The sequence below is a fragment of the Phalacrocorax carbo genome, chromosome 8 (genome assembly GCF_963921805.1).
Source record: "Phalacrocorax carbo chromosome 8, bPhaCar2.1, whole genome shotgun sequence".
Classification (NCBI taxonomy): Eukaryota; Metazoa; Chordata; class Aves; order Suliformes; family Phalacrocoracidae; genus Phalacrocorax; species Phalacrocorax carbo.
In genome coordinates, this window is record NC_087520.1 from 41,567,313 (window position 1) to 41,587,572 (window position 20,260).

The following is a 20,260-nucleotide window of genomic DNA, read 5'->3' on the forward strand; positions in this document are numbered from 1 at the left end:
CCGTTCTTCTAGGATGCGTGCAGCTTCGCGTAGAGTGCCGATTCAGACTATCCTACATGAGACGTGCCCTACAGACCTATGGCCAGTTGGCAGGTCCCTGCAGTGAGATGGCCAGCCTGAGTTCTTGCACTGGGTCTGGAACTGGCTGGTTGTGTGGCCTCAAGTGAGCAATTTATGGTTACAGAACATGGAATTCACAGAATCCCAGAGTGGTAGTGGTTGGAAAGGACCTCTGGAGATCATCCCGTCCCACCCCCTGCTTGAGCAGGCACCCCCAGAGCAGGGGCACAGGGCCGCATCCAGGCGGGGGGGTGAATGTCTCCAGGGAAGGGACCCCACAGCCTCTCTGGGCAGCCTGTGCCACTGCTCTGGCACCCGCACAGGGAAGGGGTTTGTCCTCATGTTCAGGTGGAACTTCCCGTGTTCCAGCTTGTGCCCGTGGCCCCTTGGCCTGGCGTTGGGCACCACTGAAAAGAGTCGGGCACCACTGAAAAGAGTCAGTCCCCACCCTCTTGATACCTGTCCTTTAGATATTCATCAGCATTGATAGGATCCCCCCTCAGCCTTCTCCTCTCCAGGCTGAACAAGCCCAGGTCTCTCAGCCTTTCCTCATAAGGGAGATGCTCCAGCCCCTGATCACCTTGGCATCTCTCCACTGGACTTGCTCCAGCAGTTCCCTGTCCTTCTTGAACCGGGGATCCCAGAACTGGACCCAATGTGTTAAGTTGAGATAACAGTTGGTTTATTTTCCATGACTATAAAGGAAGGTATTCTAGATACTTTCAAGGAAAAAGGGAGACAAATGCAGAGTATTCTTCTGGAACAGCAAGTGAATGCAATGGTAATATAATGTTTACTCCTCTGGTGTTCTGGAAAGGTAACTAAATTGAGCAGTATAATTTATTGTCAGTTGCTGTACAGGAGCCTTCTATGGAAAGATAGTGTCAGCAGAAGAGCTGATGGAAGGCAGGAATGTAAATTGTAAATCACTGTAAGAGAAATGCTTCCTTGAAGAACTGAGCATGTTCATCTTTGGTGCTTGTTCAGTCACGTGCTGTCAAGATGCGAGCCGTGCGGGGCAGCCTAGGGACCGAGTACACAAACAGTATAAAGTCTTGGTCTGCAAAGACAGGCAAAGATGTGGGTGAATGTAAAGAGTCCATATTTTATTTCTTGATTGCTTGTCATTATTGGCCAGGTAACCAAATTTCACTAAGCCAGGGCTGCTGGGCTCTGCTTCCTCCTGCAAAGAAATGTTCTCATATGTTGGGATTGGGATGCATCTAAGATAACTGTTCTGTGTGTAGGAAATGAATAGTAGGGACGTGTTTATGCCAGTTCATGATCCAGCTCTCTGTCTGTAATTTAGTTGTCTGTGAAAGCTTCTATGGTGAAGAATGTACTCATTCTAGACTTGTCTCTGGCAGAACTTCAACACATTAATGGACGTCTGTCAGAGTTGTAATGAAATCTGGTTTTGTTTAGCCTCCAGCTTTGCAAGGAAATTTTAATAAAGAGGTTTCAAAACAAAGGTCTCGGAGGCGATGATTAAGGATTTGCATTCCTAAAATAATATGAGGTGAACAACTCTGAAGTACGATGGTAACGCTGCACCTATATCACTCTACATTGGAATACAATAGAAGGTATTGCCTATACTATAATACGTCTCATCAGTTTCAAGACAGCGGGAGTTTATAATAATAGAGTATTTATGCAAAACAGTGAGGGGAGAGAGAAGGGGAGGGAGGGAATGAAAGTTGTCTAGCAGGCTGAATACACAAAGCCTTTAGTACTTGAAAACTAATTTTATTTGTAGTTAATATTCATTGATGCAAGTTCTAGTCTATTGTTAAACGATTCTAGTGAATAATTACATCCATCACTTTGAAATGTTTAAGACAAGTGTGGAGTTGTAAAACCAATCTTTTGTACTGGCATCATCACCCAAGTTGCATTGTGGAAACCATGTTGACGCTACAGTTTGATCGTATTCTTGGAGTCTGCAGGGCTCTCAGCATGTTCTCAGAATTGCTTCTGTGCGTTGTATTTACATGCGTTATGTAACCCTTCTCGTTTTCTTCGGAACCGTAAGAAAGTGTATGGCATTTCGGTATTCTCATTTCCTCAGAATCTGTCAGCTTTTGAATGTGACCCATCTGTTGATGAGTGAATGGCAACTGTTTATTCCAGAATAAAGCATGCGCTAAAATGCAAACATACAGCCTACAGACGCACTGAGCTCAGTTTAATTAGCTGTAGAGTTCATTTAAACTTCAAACTACCAAGTTAACTCACTAGTCAGTGGAGTTTATAATATCTTTCTTGCTAGATGCTTGCTAGACTCGGGAGCTGATGATATTCTATTTGTTGCTAGGTGATGAATTCTGATAACCTTTCTGCTCCTAAATCTATAAATGTCCCATATGCACTATCTGATATAACATAATTATTTATTTACACCTCAATTCCCGGTTAGAACTACTACAAAGTTGCTAGGCAGCCATGTGTATAAATATACAACATTGTGCCACTTGAAAACTTTTGGCAAATCGCATTTACCAAATGAATTCTCAGTTTGTCATGGTTGTAGCCATTAGCAAAGTGCAACGCAAATGAGGTGTATCAGTGTGCAGAAGGATGGTGCTTTATTTGTCACAAGAGACTAATGCTTTGGAAGGGGACATGAGCTGGAAAAACACGCAGATTTAGTGGGGTGTGGCTTTGGGGTGTTTTTTTGTTTGTTTGTTTTTTATATGGGTTTATAACCAGAAGCAAAGTAAAGATTGACTGATTATTCTTTTATCTCTTTAAACTTCATAAGCGTTGTAATCATTAAGGTTATTCTAAAGTGACAGAAAAGAGACAGTTATTCAAACAGATATGCTGTTTCTGCATTCTAACACTGCAAAGTCAGGTGACGGCGTAGGAAATCTGTATCGCTACTCCTCAGTACAGTCATCAGAGCATTTGTAATTAATGGTGCCTATACCAAGTCTAAGGAAAGAGGAAGGAAGATGAGAAATCATGCTTTTTTCATCTATTTGGCTTGGAGAAATGAAAGTAAATACTAAACTTCAGAAAATAAATTAAATGAGTGGACGTAGATCTGCCACTGAATGACCAGCAAATTCTGTTGTGTTGGCAACTATGATGGTACAGGGAATTCCTGTAGTTTTAGGACTAATTGTAATGTATTAAATTTAAGAGAGTACTTGGTAATAACATTTTAGTTATATATTGATTACCAAGTCAGTATTGTAATTACTATGTTGGTAGGTCAGCATCTTGTCTGATCTGTCTCCACTGGGATCACAATAAGAAAATAAATGATGGTAATAAGAGATGTAAGAAATAAAAACATGTTACTTTAAAGAAATATTATTCACTATGGCTATTCTGGTGTTCTCCACACTAGAGATGTTCTGTTTCCCTTTCTGCTATAATGCTTTTTTCTACAAACTGTCCCCGTTGTGGGTGTTCACATCTGGGACGTTGCCTCAGATAGCTTTTCACTGCACCGTTTTGTTGACTATGGAGTTTAACGAAAGGAAAAATTCTATTCGTTGGTCACAGCTTTCTGCAGGAACTGGCAGTTGTCAGCCTGATCCATATTCCTGATGCTGACAAAAAGGCTTGGAATCAAACAAGGCACCGATCTCAACCTGAGCTTGTGGCTGCATTGATGCAAACCCTAAGCTGGTAGCATTATGTACACGCTGCTGAATGAAAGCAGATACCCACCTGTAGAAACCAGCACGCAGCCAAACGGTGCGACCAACCAAAGCGTGCATTTGAAATGTAGATTGTGCCAAGTAATTGACACAACTTTTTATTGTCATTTGCTTTGTATGCAGTGCTGCTTGTTTAATACGAGCATGTGTAGCAATGCCACCCACTTAAACAGCAAACATGAATAGCAGTGTCACCTGGTTTGTCAAATAATCGCTATTGAGCTGTACATGTTACCTGTTTGGTTTGGGGTTTTTTGTTTGTTTCTTTTTTTTCTTCATTGTTTCTTAGTTATTAAAAAGAGGCAGAAACTTCAGTAGCCTGTTGTTCTCTCCTTGGTTTATCGATGTAAACAAATTTCAGGTTGCTTATAAATGATCCTGACTGACAGAATATACTTTCCCTCAGGTCAGTTCTTTTGTGGAAGATGCCAAAGCCTGTCTTTCTTTAAAGTATAAAAGCCTGTGTTTGATGTGAATAGAAACTGTTCTGGGAATGACTGTGCAGGGCGAGATTACATGGTGCAATTTTAATTACATTGTTCTCAGCAGTGCTACTTCTCTGATCTTATTGTGAGAGTCAAAATTTAAAGCAAGGTTATTTCGTTCTGTGGCTGTTAGTCAAGTGCTGATATCATTTGAAAGAGATGATGATAAGTTGAGCAAGTTTAAAATCCAGCAGTGTTTTGAGAGGTGGCTTTCTTCGTTAATCTCAGAAGTTTTGTACTTTAACAGGCTGTAATTAAGCAGTTGATTTTCCATGGTTTGTAGAATGGTCTGTGTGTTGGAACTGGCTTTGATACTTGAGTAAAACAAACGTTTAACTACCAACTGATTTTGCAAATTTAAACGTAATTTAGATATTTAAAAGCGTTCTGAAAAGGTATTCATAAACTGTGTCCAAGGTCTGTATTTTAATAACCTGAGTTTTAGACTGGGGACTGAACAGGAACGTAGGTCTGTTATTGGTGCATTTATTGGATATGTCTGAAAAAAGCAACTTTCTACTGGTTACTCTTAAAAACAGGTCGAAGGAACTCACTTGAGAGAACTTGGTAAAAAGCACAAAGAAATAGTTATTTCTCTGTCAGGTTCATTGATGGAGAAGATGAGAAAGCAAAAGATTTCCCCTGGAAACGGGAGGAACTTTGTTTCTTTTTTTGGGGGAAAGTTGGACAATCCACTGAATAAATGGTTTGAGCAGATTTTCAGGCATGGCATTACTCATTCAGCAGCTGGGAAAATAGGCCGGCAACCTACAGTATCCATTTTGAAAGGAAAATATTACAGAGTGGATTTATTACTCACTCTCGTTTCCTTTTATGTATTGTAAATGATGCGTCATTCTCTATTTCTGAAACAAACTCCTACCACTGAGTGCTATTTGGAAATTAGTTGCACATGGCACAAGCTGAAAGCTTTATTCCTGGGGATGCCTTTGAAGAAAACATTATTGTACATAAAGAAAGACTTTTAGAATGATTATGATTCCAGAAGAAGGGCAGCTGTACGTAGATGTCTATATATTTGGGTCTTTTTTTAAGATTTCCTAGCATGTACTGACCAATAGTTTTGCTTCTTATCAGAGTGTTGAGGCTAGGAAGCAGTCTATGCAAGTCCCTGTTGAATTACAGATTAGTTGTAATTCCACACAGAAGGTGAAACCAAGACCCAAGATTGAGACGATGGAGGCAATATTGCCTGTGCACGCTATCTGTGGGTAATGTGTAAAAAGTACTTTTTATTGATAGCTTATTTAATGAAAGCTCCTGCACTCTGACTTCTCGTCTCAGTGTGCTGCTCGAGCAAGAGAGAGATATCAAGTACGACTTTTTTCTCCCATGTTTGAAAAACCAAGTGTGTAAGGGTGTGAGTGGCTGCCATGGGCTTCGTATAGGACAAAAGATACTTTTTTTAGAATAGTAATTTCTTCTTCCAACCTCAAATCATAGATTTATTTGTACTTTCCACTGATGGAGGGGACAAAGCTTCCAGTGAGGCCCAGTATTTAATTTCTGTCATATTTAGTAAGCTCTCTTACTAATGGCCCAAACGTCATGCAAATGTAAATGTTTGCACAGTTTAGTGAATCTTCTCTTCATCTAGTAGTATACCAAAATTTCAATTAAATTAAGACTCTCAGAGAACTGGTCTTAGTTGAGCATTGATAGAAGTTCATGCCATTATAAAAAAGGAAAAAATAATTTAAAAAATGAAGTTATGACAGATCACATTATGAAATGACAGATCACTGTAATTATAACAAACCGACCTTGAAGACAAACAGTTTTAATTGTGAACTTGAGGGAGAAAAATCCCCATGACCTGTGGCTAATTGTCTAGTTAACTGAAAACCCTTACTAAATAAATTTGTGGCTTTGGAGACATTTTAAAAACATACTGGCATAAATACGGTCCTTTCTGTGCTGGTTGCATTGTAGTTATTTCCTGTGAGTGATTGCTTGTTGTTACTTTTTGACATCTGCTGGCAGCAATTTATTTACAATAGTTAAATCTCCTGGGACACTGTTTCTTCTGCTGAATACAACCTCAACTGATTAGTTTTCAATAAATTACATATATCAAGAAATTTGGTTTGGGTAGCACTTAGGGTGACTGCTCAAAGATCAGATGTGTGCTTGTGCAGAAGCCAAGAAAATTCATGGTCAGTCGTGCTTCCTGATGCTTTATTCAGCCAGCATTCAAAGGAAATTATCCTTTATATCGCACTGGGAATTCTTATACAAACTCAGACTTCTGTCTCATCTTCCTCCGCTATAGGATACAATTAATTTCATATTGACAAACTTCTCACAGCAATTTGCAGAGCCACAACATATTGAATACATTTGAATGTCTTTGGTTCTGTCTGCTTGCGTCTTAGACTCAGCCAGTAAAGATTTTTTAAGAATCTAAAGTTAATTTCATCTTATGTTCTCCTGGGGTTCTTGGCAAAATGTTATGTAAATCTGTGAAATGGTATAATATCGATCATTTGCATTGCAATGGGAAACACTTTCGCTGAAACCAACGAAGTTAAAAAGAGTCTTTTCCATGTATTGCTTCTGGGTTTAGGGTCATTTGGACTGTTCAAGTCAACGCAGTGTTAATAGTGAAATGTCATATTCCTCCACAGATGTGACAGTTCCTTTGAGACTGTAGCTCTGCAAAGGTATTATCAGTTTAAGTGTCCTCTGCCTTTACAAAGAGACAACAGCACCATTTAAACTGAACAGTGTTGTGCTCGGAAGATCAATGGCTGTGATACAACATCTAAAATTTGATTTTTATATTTTTCTTCAGACACACTCACTGACATATTTTTGTTGAAATAGTAATTTTTCTCTAGGGCTTAGAGCAGGAGCTATAGTATTACCATGCCTTATAATGCAGCCACTGACCCAGGAGATCAGTCAATAATGTGCCTACATTGTCATGAATAAGTCAAGATAACTTCCAGCTGAGAACGACTCATTACAACTCCTTCCACTTGATTAGATTTTTGCCCTAAATGAGACAACAGGCAGCAAAAGGATGAATGAAGGTATCATGTAATGTGAGCTGGTGAATTCTGCTGGGGGGAGGAGAGAATGCCTTAAGTTTTCTATGTACTGTTTGTATTTCCCCATAATTTCAAGCAGGCAGAGACCGTTGATGGAGCCCTGTTGGTAGAATAAATTTGCTGAGTAACATGAGATGCCATGGAGGGATTTTTTTTTTTCTAGGAGAAAGGAAAGAGGGAGCATTGTGGGAAAAAGGCAAGAAGCAGCAGCGACATATCTGTGCTGGAAAAGGAAAGAATCCTTGGGTTTGGTGTTGATGGCACACGTCACTCTGTGCTCTGTGAAAATATTCCCTGGAATCCCAAACAGGAGCCCCAGTGCTGCAGGGCTGATACATGTTGTGATGCTTCTGGTTTTAGGGCAGGATTGTTCAGCTCTAGCCGAGGGTACCTGATCCATACTCATATCTAGCCAAGGGGTGTTGTGATGTGCTAGGAGAGGAGAGGCAGAGAGCTTCGTGAGGTGCAAAAAGATGCCAAAATAAGGTGTTGGGTATAGCAGAAAGCAAGGAGATGGACCAGGGTGTCACTAGTGTGGGTCTTCAGTGGTGAAGGAGTCGCTCACTGTGGAATCACACATCACACCCATTACGCAAAGGCAGAGGGACCCTTCAGTCTCGTGTCACTTACGGCTCAGGTGAATGGCACTACAGAGTTTCAAATTGGTAGCAATTTTTCCAGCTCTGCTAGGACTGTTGGTGGTAGCCAGGAAATGCAGGAGATGGACCAACAGTGAAAATGTTGCACCTTTTATTGGCTGCAGCTGCTTTTCTGGGTGAAATCCCTTGCCTTGATCTATGGGCAGCTTATCTCCTATCTGTGATATATTCTTGCTATGCGTTTTGACAGCACAGAAAAGAATTATTAATAGGTACCATTTATCCTGTGTTAAGGGTATCCTCTCATGGGCAAATACATACACCCAGTGCCTGCTGGGAGAACTGTTGGCCTAATTTTTGCATTTTAACAGGCCTATGCACAAATCTGGTTATCACACACAAAGTTAATGGGGATGATCGACAGTTCAGGTAATAATTTTGGGTTTGTAGATGTTGTGTGTGCAAGGATAAAGTCTGTTGTTTAGTACTTATTCTCCCAAAGAAGTTGAATATAGATGTATATTTGTTTGTATTAAGTAATTCTTGTTATAGTTTGATGAACATTGTGCTGTTGCTCATGTTTCCTCAGTTTTTGACTGTCTGGATGCTAAATAAGTCATCATTATAATTTACTTCTGGGGCACACAAAGCAATTATATAGATACAAGAGAATCATAAACATGCAATGGGAGATAATAACCTACCATTTCTTGTTGGATTAAAAAAAAATCATTCTTGACAATTCTGCTGCAGAGCTTGAATTTAGCATTAAACTGTTAAAAAAAATTCCAAAAAGATTTTTCATAAAATTAATTTTATTAATTTTCTTAAATGTTAAATAAGATTTTTTTGTGTGTAAATAAATATTTTAGTCATGCTTGTAGCTTTTCAAAGCCCCAAATCCATTATTTCTAGAACACTTTTAGATATGAAATAACAATAACCTCATATCTTAAGGAACAACATGTCTGACCTAACTGTTGACAGTGTCTTGTCTGGACTTCAGTCTGCCCCCAAAAGTGTCATGGGGCAGCATTGTTCTCTTCCTATTCTCTTCCCTTCTGCTGTTCAGGCACCCTTGCAGAAAAACAGCAGAAATAAACGCACTGCGGGCTCCCTGCCAGAGCCCATGTTCCAGAGATGATTTTGAAGGTATCTCAAAGGAAGGGAGAGAAGCTGTTACTCCTAATTGGCAATATTGTTGGCTTGAAAAGCAGGATTGCTTTTGTCTCTCAGCTGCCTTTGTCATTAGCTGTTGTAACAGTTTCCTCTTTTGTTCTTGGATGGATTTAGGTTGTCCAGATACGTTGGTTCCAGGTAGATTTCATCCTCTCCACATTGACAGGATAATTCATCTCTTGAAGACTCATAACGCTTTGCAATTCTACTAGTTTGTGTTGGGCTGCTGTGTGACACCGTGTACCAGAGTCAGGCATTCAACAGTGCGACGAATGCCGTCACGTGGTGGCCTGTGACTATCTCCTTAGTTACTTGCCGGCTGTTTTCACTCACCATCAATGTTTATTGCTAACAAGAGCTTTGCTAGGTCATGGTACTTTATGATTTTTTTATATACAACAACAGCACTCAGAAGCACTTTTGTTTGCTTCAACCATCACTTTACTCTCTTTGTAGGTAATGAAGCTCAGCTTTGCCAGTTTCTGTCTAACCTCTGTATTTTGCTAATACTGTTGAGCGGGGGGGGACTTCTTAGCAGAGCGTGAGGGATCCCTGCTGGCCTGGAAAGTTTAAGTTGCCTTTGCGCAGCTGGAATGTAGTTTTCTTGCAGCTCTAGACCTCTTGCACCTACAGCTTCTGACTTGTGGTTTCAATATGATCTAAAGTTACTTCTTAAAAGGATAAGAAAAAATACATGGGGTAATAGTCACTTGATGCTGTAATTCCTACTGATTTGAACAGGGCTAGGTTGTATTTACAAAAAGGGTCGTAACCTTCATTAATGGAGTAATTAAGTCTGTGTGTTTGGTGTGTATTTTCAATGTGAAGAGACATTTTGTTGCTAGCTAACATAAAAATATAGGTACCTACACAGAGTGAGGTATAGATACCTATTCAGAGTGAGGTTTTGTCTGTTTATGGATAAATATGTATATTTATTTATTCAGAATACCTCTGTAGAGATTTTTTTGAGAGAGAAAATTATGGATTCTGTATTTCTGTTGAAAGCAAACTAAACTTCCGAGAATTAAACTCAGAAAAAAATTACTGGAGGAATATATCAGCCTTATATATGGTTTGAATATAAGAAATCTATTTCAGCTTGTTTTCTTTTTATATAGTTTACAAGAAATCCAACAGCTAACCTTTCAATGTTTTAAAATGGTTTTCTTTAAAACATCTGCGGTTCATTATCATAAATATCACAGTTGTGTAGAAACCTCACATATGTGGTATATCATAACAGTGAGAATGGGATGCACTGAAATGATGAATCCTAGGAACTTGAGATTTCTAGCTGAGAACTATAAAGGGTAATATTTCCAATCACAACTTCAGTTTCCCATCGTTACAGTAATGGACCTGAGATCTTGCACAAGAATCCTTTTTCCAACAGGTCCTTTGATGGTAATAAGCTCCAAGTCAGCAATTAAAGCCTTGGGATGTATGCAGGTATGACTAATAATGAATATTGTTTGGTGGAGAAAAATATTCTGTGCAATTCGTGCGTGAATGAGCTTTCTTACAGAAAGGAGTAAAAGTTGAATATAGGAGGCTGAGAAATGAACAGAGGGCGATGAGTGACATGCATGTTTTTTCTCATTGGGAGATCCTTGGCAATATTTTCATTTTGCTTGCATGGAGTTTTGGAGCCTGTCTCATACCATATGGCATATTAAGCACAATAAAGATGTTCTTTTGGCAGCTGGAGCATGACTAGGAACATGAAGAGTCATATATGCATCAATAAATGAAGAACTCTGTTTTCCTGTAAATAAATATTACATCATTGTTTTAATTGCCCATTGAGTTCTTGATGAGACACAATCGCTAGTTATGTCTGGTGTAGCATTACCGAAATTTTAGTCTAGGGTGATAGCTGAACCGTTACTATTATTAATATTTTGCACTTCTGTAGCACCTTGAGTACCAAACATGAATCATTTTATTGCAAGTGCTGTACAGACACGGAGGGAACAAGTGATCCTTGCTCTGAAGAGCTTACAATCTAGTTAAACTCCTTAAGCTTTAACACAAAGGGAGTGTTGAGGAGGACATGGGAGGTTTAGTGCCTGTGGCCACTCCCTGCCATTCGTCCAAACTGTTATATATATACCGGGTAGTATGAATAATGCCAGTTATCGATCTCATGGATTTCCTCACACCTCATCTCTGTGGCAAATGCAAATGCATGAACATCATAAACGTCATCATACCTCATAAGGATCATATGTCATCATGGTTGCCAAGCAGCGAAGTGTTATGTATTGGGAGACCACCTCTTCATTTCAGGCAGACTGCCGGATGGTTTGGTCGCTTTTCTCCATGAACCTTGGCAAACTCCTTAGAGCATGTGCTATCCATCCAACTGACACAGATTTTGGCAGCTACTTGTATTTTTTTGGTACCTGGGGATTGTTTAAATACTAATCTGAAAAGATCTTATTGGAAGAGCTCTTTTTAATGGCATGTCTTATTTCAGAAAAGAGACTTCCATACCTTCTTCTTGAAACCTGGCACTTTTAATCATGTAGGTAGCTTCTAAGTTGAACAGTCTGAGCTGTTTTCGGTTTTCTTGTGTGTGTGCTTGTTCATCTCAAATTTCCTTCAGTCTTGGGAGAGAGTTGAGTGTCCAGGACTCAGGTAGATGAATAAGCTGTGTAGCAAGACACAGTTGTTAGTTCACTGCATATTTGTAGTTTTTCTTTTCTTGAATGAACACCACATATGTAGGCCTAACGTAGACCTGAAAGGAAATGAATTTAATCCAAAAGTTTTAGGTGTGGAAAAGACTTTAAGGTGCCACCTAGTCCATCCTCTTGGTTTGAAGCAGGGTCAGGTACTGAGATTGGTGTTGGGTGATTTTGGATTAAGCTGGTATTTGATTAACCTCATGTTAAAACCCTGCAATGGTAGGTGTTCAGCATGTCCTCAGCACCATCTTTTAATGGTTAGCTGGAAAGCTTTTTTCAATACCTGTCTGAACCTTCCTACAACTGATATCCACAAAACCCTGTCTAGTTTTTTGTTACACTGGTTAGTACTTGGAGTACAGGAGGAGTAATTAATTAATCACCTCTTATAGTTTTTACATAGAGATTTGTATGGAGGCTTTGTGTACAAAGCAAGTTTTCTTCCCTAGAGAATAAGAACTAAAAAATCCTATTTGCCCTATATTTAATGGGTCATACTTTTTTAGAGCACAGCAATGTGTAGGTTTGTTTAAGAGATGGATGTAGTGCCGCAGGTGGGAAATCTGAGTAAGTTGTTGAAGCTGAAACCCCTCAGATCTCTCCTGAGTGCCTGGCAGGGCAGGAAAGTGTGGTCAGTGCCAGGGCCAGCTCCTTAGGCTATGTAGCTGCTACCAGAGCCTGGTGCAGGCAGCTCAAGAAGTGTAAATTTTGAGTATCTGCATTGGCTTTTGAGTTTGGCATGTGAGTTTGAGGAAGCAAACATTCCCAGTGAGGGGCACTGTGAGAATGACTGGGAGTGTAATGCAATCTCATGTGCTGTTCCCTGGTCATCCCAGCCCAGGAGACATCATCGTTCTGATGAAGTTCACATTTGCCCTTAACTTCAGGATAGGGATTTTATCTAAGGCTACAGTTCTCTTCAACTCTCTTAACAATTGGCTTAAGTTTCATGTCTGTTGGCCCTTGCTCTGAATAGTCTTCAGTGTTCTCTATCCTTATGATCACTTCATCTCCTTCCACCCACTTCTAATTTCTCTCCTACATATCAGTGCTTCTCAGAGCCTTTTCATTTTCTTTCTCTCTTGTTGCTATTAACCTCGTCAAATACTCTTGTTTCCGTGGTAGAACTGGGAATTGAAAGCATCAGTGCTTTTGGATGAGATATAGTAAGAAAACAGTTTCCACTTTCAAACAACTCTGCTTCTGCCCTTGTTGGGAAAAGTTGCCGGGTTTCATAAAGCAAGGTCAATAGATGAGCAAAATACAAAAGGTCTAAAAGTGTCAAATTCACAACTTCAAGGGAATATAGAATATAGATCCAGGTACTTCTCCTGATTCTTGATGTGTTGAATCTGCATGTGGTCTTTGAATTTCTGCAATTCATGCAGATGGAAGCAATGCAGGAATCTCAAGGTTTGTGAATGCTGAGCAGCAAGGTAGGAGACGTGTTCTCCGTCAGCTTCTCCCATTTTTTTGGGGCACAACAAAGTGTGGCATCTCTTGGAATGTGACCTGTAGTGTTTGGCTGGGGGATGCTATTTTACTTTATTATTACTTTTTACTCCTGACATAATTAATTTCTCAGAGAGTGATACCAAATTTTTTTCCAGTTGTAAGCTATTCTTAGTAGATCACCAGCAGTATTTGACAGAGAGAGCACATTCAGCATACAAGGTGCCTTCCTGAGACTTTGTTTCACTGGGGTATTTTTGTTTTGTTTGGGGTTGTGGGGTGGTGGGGAGGAAAAGAATAAGTTAAAGGAGAATCTGCTCATAATTCATCAAGGCTGCAGTTTATACAGCGATTAGTATGGAGAATTTCAACTTCCCACATTTGTGGTGACAGGAGAATTTTGTCTTCTTTGTGAGTTGATAGCTTTAGGAGATTGCCGTGAATCTGTTAAAATGCCTGTCATATTGCCAACATAAATTGAAATGGGTGGTTATACACCAGCGAGGCCTTGCTAACAGAGAGCCTTCCATCAAAATCCTACCGTCAGCACAAGACCCTTTCTGTGAGCAGTTCCTGGCCTTGGAGAGCAGCGTGGACACCAGGACAGTCTGAGCACTGTGAAATTGTTTTGAACTGCTACTGCTCCCAAATTCTGTGTTGTTCCCGCTCCCGCCCCCCCTCACTTCTACTGCAGTGTAAGACTTTGCAAGCAGGGGTCTGCAACATGACAGACCAAGATAGGTTTGTCTGGAGGGATTGGAGTATCTGAGGGGGAAGAGCTTTTTGTTTCTTTTTTATTTATAATCCTTCTTGCTTTCAGCAAAATTCAATGAAATGGCAAATGAGCTGATGAAGTTCTGGTTTGTTATCCCACTGTGAATCCAAGGATAGTTCTCTTGCCCTCAAGTAAAGCAGTGGAAATAGGAGCGGCTTTTAGTTAAAAATATGTAAGTGAGCCTAAAATTTGTGCAGAAGCAGATCCTTCAGGTGCTGGGATAACTTTTATGCAAGAGACTGTGGTGACTGTAATAGAGGTTGGACTCTTCTCCGTAAGAGGGCAGTCAGGCACAAATTCACAGGATCACAACTTCGTTCTTTTAAAGTCCCACCTCCAGCTGCAAATGCCTTTGTCGGTGTGCAGGGGCTGCAGGGCCCCTGTGAGGAGAGGCTGGGCTGGGCAGAGCCGGTTCCAGCCGGTTCCGGGCGGTTCCAGGCGGTTCCAGCCGGTTCCGGGTGGTTCCGGGCGGTTCCGCAGCTGCCCCACCCCAGGGCACAGCTGAGCCCCTCAGCGACGCTGGTGGTGCCTCCGTGGAAGCGTGTTTAACAAAGGGGCAAAACACTGCCCGGGAGTGAGGGGGGAAGGGTGTGAGAGAGGAGTGTGACCCCCAGGGGGGGAGGAAGAGGAGGAGGAGGAAGAGCTCCAGGCGCTGGGGCAGGGATTCCGTGCAGGCCCTGGAGGACCCCACACAGGAGCAGGTGGGCATGTTCTGAAGGCAGCTGCAGCCTGGGGAGGGGACTCAGCCTGGAGCGGGGAAAAGTGTGGGGAGGAAGGAGCCGCAGAGATGATCTTCCGTGTAGAGTGAAGCAGGATTATTGACAGCTATCGTTTAATTAAAAATTCTCATAATCTTTAGCTCTACTGATAGCACAGCTTCCTCCCAAGGGGAGAAGGAGGGGCAGGCGCTGATCTCTTCTCTCTGGTGACCAAAGACAGGACCCGAGGAAATGGCAGGGAGATGTGCCAGGGGAGGGTTAGGTTGGCTATTAGGGAAAGGTTCTTCCCCCAGAGGGTGGTGGAGTACCCAGGCACCAAGGCTAATGATATTCAGGAAGCACTTGGACAAGGCCTTCAGAGATGGTGTGAATTTGGGGTTGTCCTGTGCAGGGACAGGAGTTGGACTCGATGATCCTTGTGGGTCCCTTCCAGCTCAGGACATCCTATGAGTCTATGATTCTATGTGCTATATCACAATCCTGGTAGTTAGTAAGAAATGTTATAGTTTGATTTTTTCTGTTATGTAGTGCTTTTGCAGTAGACAACGTTGAATATACTCCAAACAACCAATTCCAAGCATAAAGATTTACAGGATATCTCAAACCACTTTGCGGGCAGAAGAGCATTTAGAGATCCCAGGTTACAATGAGGAGGATGACAAGGTCTCTACTGCTCCTGCCCAATTTGTAGAACTAAGTGTGCATTTTGTGTGACAGATCACAGAATGTCCAGGTCAGAAGTGTTTAGTTTATCTCCTTCCTCTCCAGTTATCATGGTCAAAATCTCTTCATCCTTCTGAAAATGCATATTTGTAAGATTTGTCTGTGAATTACGGTCACACAAATACGAAGCTTCTTTGAAAGGTTTTCCCTTTAGATCGGGCGACATTTCTTCCTGAGATCTGTAGACAAGCCAATAACATAAAAATGTTTAAAGTCCATGTTCCAAAGTGGATACTTATCATTGTGTGTTTTCTTTTTTCTTGTTCCCACCCCAGTGGAATTTGATGACTGCAAGGGGAATAACAAATTGAACTTCGAAGTTTCTAACCCAGACTTTAAGGTGGAACGCAACGGGACTTTAGTTGCGCTAAAGAATATAACAGAAGCTGGCAGAGCCTTGTTTGTCCACGCACGGTCTGAGCATGCTGAGGATATGGCAGAGATTTTGATTGTTGGAGCGAATGAAAAACATGCTGCATTAAAGGTAAGATAAATACAAAGGACTAGAAGAAAGTGCTGCAGAGATGCTGCTAGATATTTACATGCGCCATCTAGGACTGTAAGCAGTTTTAATCTGTTAGCAGAGAAATCAAAATCAGTCTTCAATCCAGATATTGCTGTAATGTTTTAGCACTTAGTTTAACTGAAAATACAAATTTTCCAGGTTTTGAATGTTACGTTACATCTTCAGGTGTAAATGCTAAACAGTCATAAAGAACTTATTCAAATGAAAAAGCCCAAATATCAAAATAGGCTGAATCTTCTGGTGTGCATTATGCTGGATAACCAGAGTTTGGCTATAACTAAAAATGGAAAATCACAGTCTGAACATGTAATTTAAAATTTACACGTTTATTACCCTCACGTTTGCTCCAAGTCTAAGAATGTGGGAATGAATTCTATGCTGTGGAATTTAAATTTTCATATAGGTCCGTTTATCTGATACTGTTACGTGTTAAACTACATAAACAATCTTCACGCAAATAGAAACGCATATTTACATTTTGTCTGTCTCTGTGCACTGGTGATTTTTGTTCCACTCTGTCCACTGAATTCTGTGTCCTTTTTTTGCCAATTCTGAATTTCATTATAATACTAACCTCATAATAAGTACGGGGGGAAAGTGCTTCACGAATTGATTGAATTGTTTACTTCACACCCATGAAAACAACAAAAGGCAATGTGAGTAGCCTTCATTTCTGTGCCATGGCATTTAGGAGAGAGGCAGGCAAGACAGTGACTTGCTAGACAATTAAGCCTGGTACCTTTACAGACCTATATTTTCAAGGAAGTATAAAGAAGCCATGATAAAAATGACTGATCTATTGTCTTATTTTGGTATTTAGACTTTCAGCTACCAGCATTCTCATTATATTTCCAACAGTGGCTTAGTACAACTTAAGCCTTCCGTTAAAAAAAAAAAAATTAAAAAAAAAAAGTTAGCTTTAGGGGAAGGGTTGAACAAACTTCCTGAAAGTCCGTGGCTGAGGAAAGGTTTTGATCTGCACTTTAAGCAGCACGTGATGTGAATATATATTGCCAACAGGAGAGAAAGTGCCAGAATGTGTAACTGCAGAAAGCTGATCAGAACGCTTAAATGGAACTTAATTTTATTTAAATACGCTGTTTCTTCACAAAGTTAAATTTTATCAGGGTCATACTTGAGAGAGTCTCTTACATGGTGGAGCTGTGGATTTGGAACCACGCACTGCTGTGTTCAGAGTAGGAAAACTGCACTTGCAGGAGCTGGGCCCTTGGCTGTCTTCTGTCCCCAGCTAGCAAGGCACACTCCTGGTGCATTCACTAGAATGCTCAAACAATTTTGTTTTCAGGCCAGGTTTTGAAATATTAGCAGCAGTTTCAAAATGACAATTCTCATTCTCCAGATAGAATTTACTGAAACCACAGAGGAGTTTGAGACATTTCTGACAGGAGGTCTGGAGTTAAACTTCAGGAGATTGTTTATGTGTGAAGATCTGACTTTCTGAGAATTGTATTCTGAAGTTTTATTCAGGTTTTCTTAGAGAGGCACCCCTTCAATATCTTTGAGGGGAAAATTCTATGGAAGCCTCAGTTTGGGGAAATCTTGTCTCATAAGTAGGAATTGACAGATGTGTATTTGCACTGACTGTGACATAGCTTTGTCAGTGACATTTTCTCTTTATGTCCTGTTCAGGTTCTGGGTAGTCTTCCCTCAGAATGTTCCAGCAATGTTAGTTAATGCCTAGCGTTGAAATCTATCACCAGACTACATTCAAAAGCCAAGCCTAATTTGGCCCCCACTCCTGGATTCTGTTCCAACCAGTTTGTGTTGATTCAGAGAGAGAAAACCAGTCTAGATCTGGCATGTTCTGCCACTTGCCAGTCTTCTCTCATAGGTGACTCCTCAAAGCAGTATCATAGCACCACCTCCAGCTGCATTCATCACTTCTTTATGGATTTTGATATTCAGCTCGTAACTAGGAGATTACTCTTTTAGTCTAGTGATCCTTGGTGTCTGCAGTGCCATTGGGAGTTACATGGTGCATTAATCTGTCCTGGGAAATCCATCTAGTGAGGATCATCCCCTTCTTCAATGGAATATAAAGATCTTTGGGGCTGGCTCTCCAACTCTGGCCTCAGAAAACACTCTGTAACTGTTAAATCAATGTTTTTTACCAACAGTTTCAGCTATTGTTTGCCCATTTCAAACATAACACAGTCTTGTCTTTCTGTTTGTCAGACTTGAGAAGGATATAAAGATTACAGTGTCCTATCTAAAGTGATTTTATGATAAATTTGAACCTAATCCTGTACTTTTACAGCCTGAATGCGTCAGCATGGAAACAGCAGAACTGCTCCATCTGTTTGTTCAAGGAGTCTTGGCTAAGAAATGCTCAGATGGAGCCTTAGTAATTCAGCATAATTCGGTAGGGTTAAGATGAGCACATGCTAGAGCACTGCTTAGCATTCAGTACTTAGAGTACAGTACCTTGTTTAATTAGGGGATAAGTAGTTCTTAAGTATTTCCCCACTGCCAGCAACTGCCATTCCTTTTCTAAAAGCATGTAACCTACATCTGTGAAATCCCATTGTTAGTGTTTCTAATTGCAGATTCTGAACATGTTTGGAAATGACTGACAACAATGATCTCTAATGTGCTGACTGGCAGTCTGAGCCTGGGAAGAGATAACATAATTTCTAAAACCTTGTGACTGCTTTAGATGAATATTGAAAATATTTAGAGGTGAAATATGGAGTGCACAGAAGAGCTTTTGGTATTTTAGTGGTGGAGGGTGTGGTTCTTTCCTGCTGAAGGTGGGGGAAGATTCCAGCTGGCCTCACTGATCAGTCTTAAGATTAGCTTAAACCAAATCCATGGCCAGAGTGAATAGTCAGTGGCTGTTAGAATACCACTTACTATTATTGAGTCTGAAGGGCATGTTTTCTTACTCTTCTGCCAGAGTCATATTAGAACTGCGGCACGTGCAGCTTTCTATCAAAGGGTGGCCATGACTACAGTCTGAGAAGATAGATCGTTCCTCAACATCATCAGCCAAGTTGGCTGTTGCTCTCTGATCACAGAATTTTTTGTAGTCTCCAGTGACAGAGGAGCAGGTACAGCACTGCTGTTTTTCCAGATGTCTGGATGCTGCTGCAAAATACCCTAAACCCCATGAATAGCTATACCTACAGATATGCATACATGCTATTGAGAGCAAAAATCTGTACGTCAGATTACGGTGAGATTGCTTTCTACAACCTGTTGTCACTGCCCCTTTCCCTCTGTGCTTTTGGCTGATATATAGGGTTTTGTCTGTCTTGACAGAGACGAGTATTCACAAAAACACTACTGTCATTTTTGAGAGGCATGTGGAATATGAGTGTACAGAAAAGGTGCCATGGGCCTATGGAAGGTGTAACATTACAGTGTGTCACCTTTTTAATAGTTCTCTGTGTGTACGCACTTGTACCCTCAGGCGATCAGAGTGCTCAGTGAAAGAAATGAAGTTTGCTTTCAGTCGCCATGGGGTAGTGCTGGTGAGGCATGCACATCTGCGCTTGTGCTCTGCTCTGTCCGCTGTTTGCTTAATACCCTTTCACACAGTCAGGGCTTGAGTGCTTGGAGATATTAAAAAAAAAGACATGGAAATGTTTTGATTCACCCAGGATTCCCAAAATGAACTTTGGGTTCATTCTGAATAATTCATAGACTTGCTAAGGTTCAGATCACTAATGGAAAAATGAATCACTCGCAAACCCTACTTGGGAACAGACTGACTGAGCCAACAAGTGGCAGTAATTATTTTTTTAACTTACATCTTGTCCTTGCTTTGTTTTATGGAAATAGTAGGACAACTGGAAGTTGGAAATTTCATCACATTTGAACAGATATTAGTAGACTGATTGATTGATTGATTGATTGATTGATTGATTGATTGATTTAAAGAGTCTGGTTTTGTGGAAGACAAAGTATAGCCAATCTTTTGTAGAGTCTCATAACAGATGGTGAGTTGCAAAATGCAGCAAGCTGGGACTTGAACTGTGTCCTCCAAAGCTACTTATTGAACATATGTAAAAGTATACATATTCCTTTTCCAGGCTCGGTAAAGACCAGTGATTACTGTCTTTGGCAGGGTAGATGAGACGTCATGGTTCCGAGCCCCTTGTCACCCTGGGGTACCGTTGCAGTCTTATCTGAGCTTTTGCCACCCTTGGCTTTTCCAGGGGGCTCCAGCTCACCGCTTAGATAGATAGAGAAGAAGAGTCAGTCTATTTACAAGTCATTAAATAACACATTTACAATATATCAAATCATTAAGATCTTAGAGCAGTTTGTGCTTGACT

The 20,260-nt window shown here is 40.7% G+C and overlaps 1 protein-coding gene across 2 annotated transcripts in view; it reads left to right on the forward strand.

The window, feature by feature from the left end:
• CDH13 (cadherin 13) overlaps positions 1 to 20,260 on the forward strand; it is a 514,885-nt gene that overhangs the window by 158,078 nt on the left and 336,547 nt on the right. For both annotated transcript variants that reach the window (XM_064459660.1, XM_064459659.1), the window contains exon 3: positions 15,709 to 15,917. In XM_064459660.1, the coding sequence (XP_064315730.1) occupies positions 15,709 to 15,917 (209 nt within the window). The remainder of the gene's footprint in view (positions 1 to 15,708; positions 15,918 to 20,260) is intronic.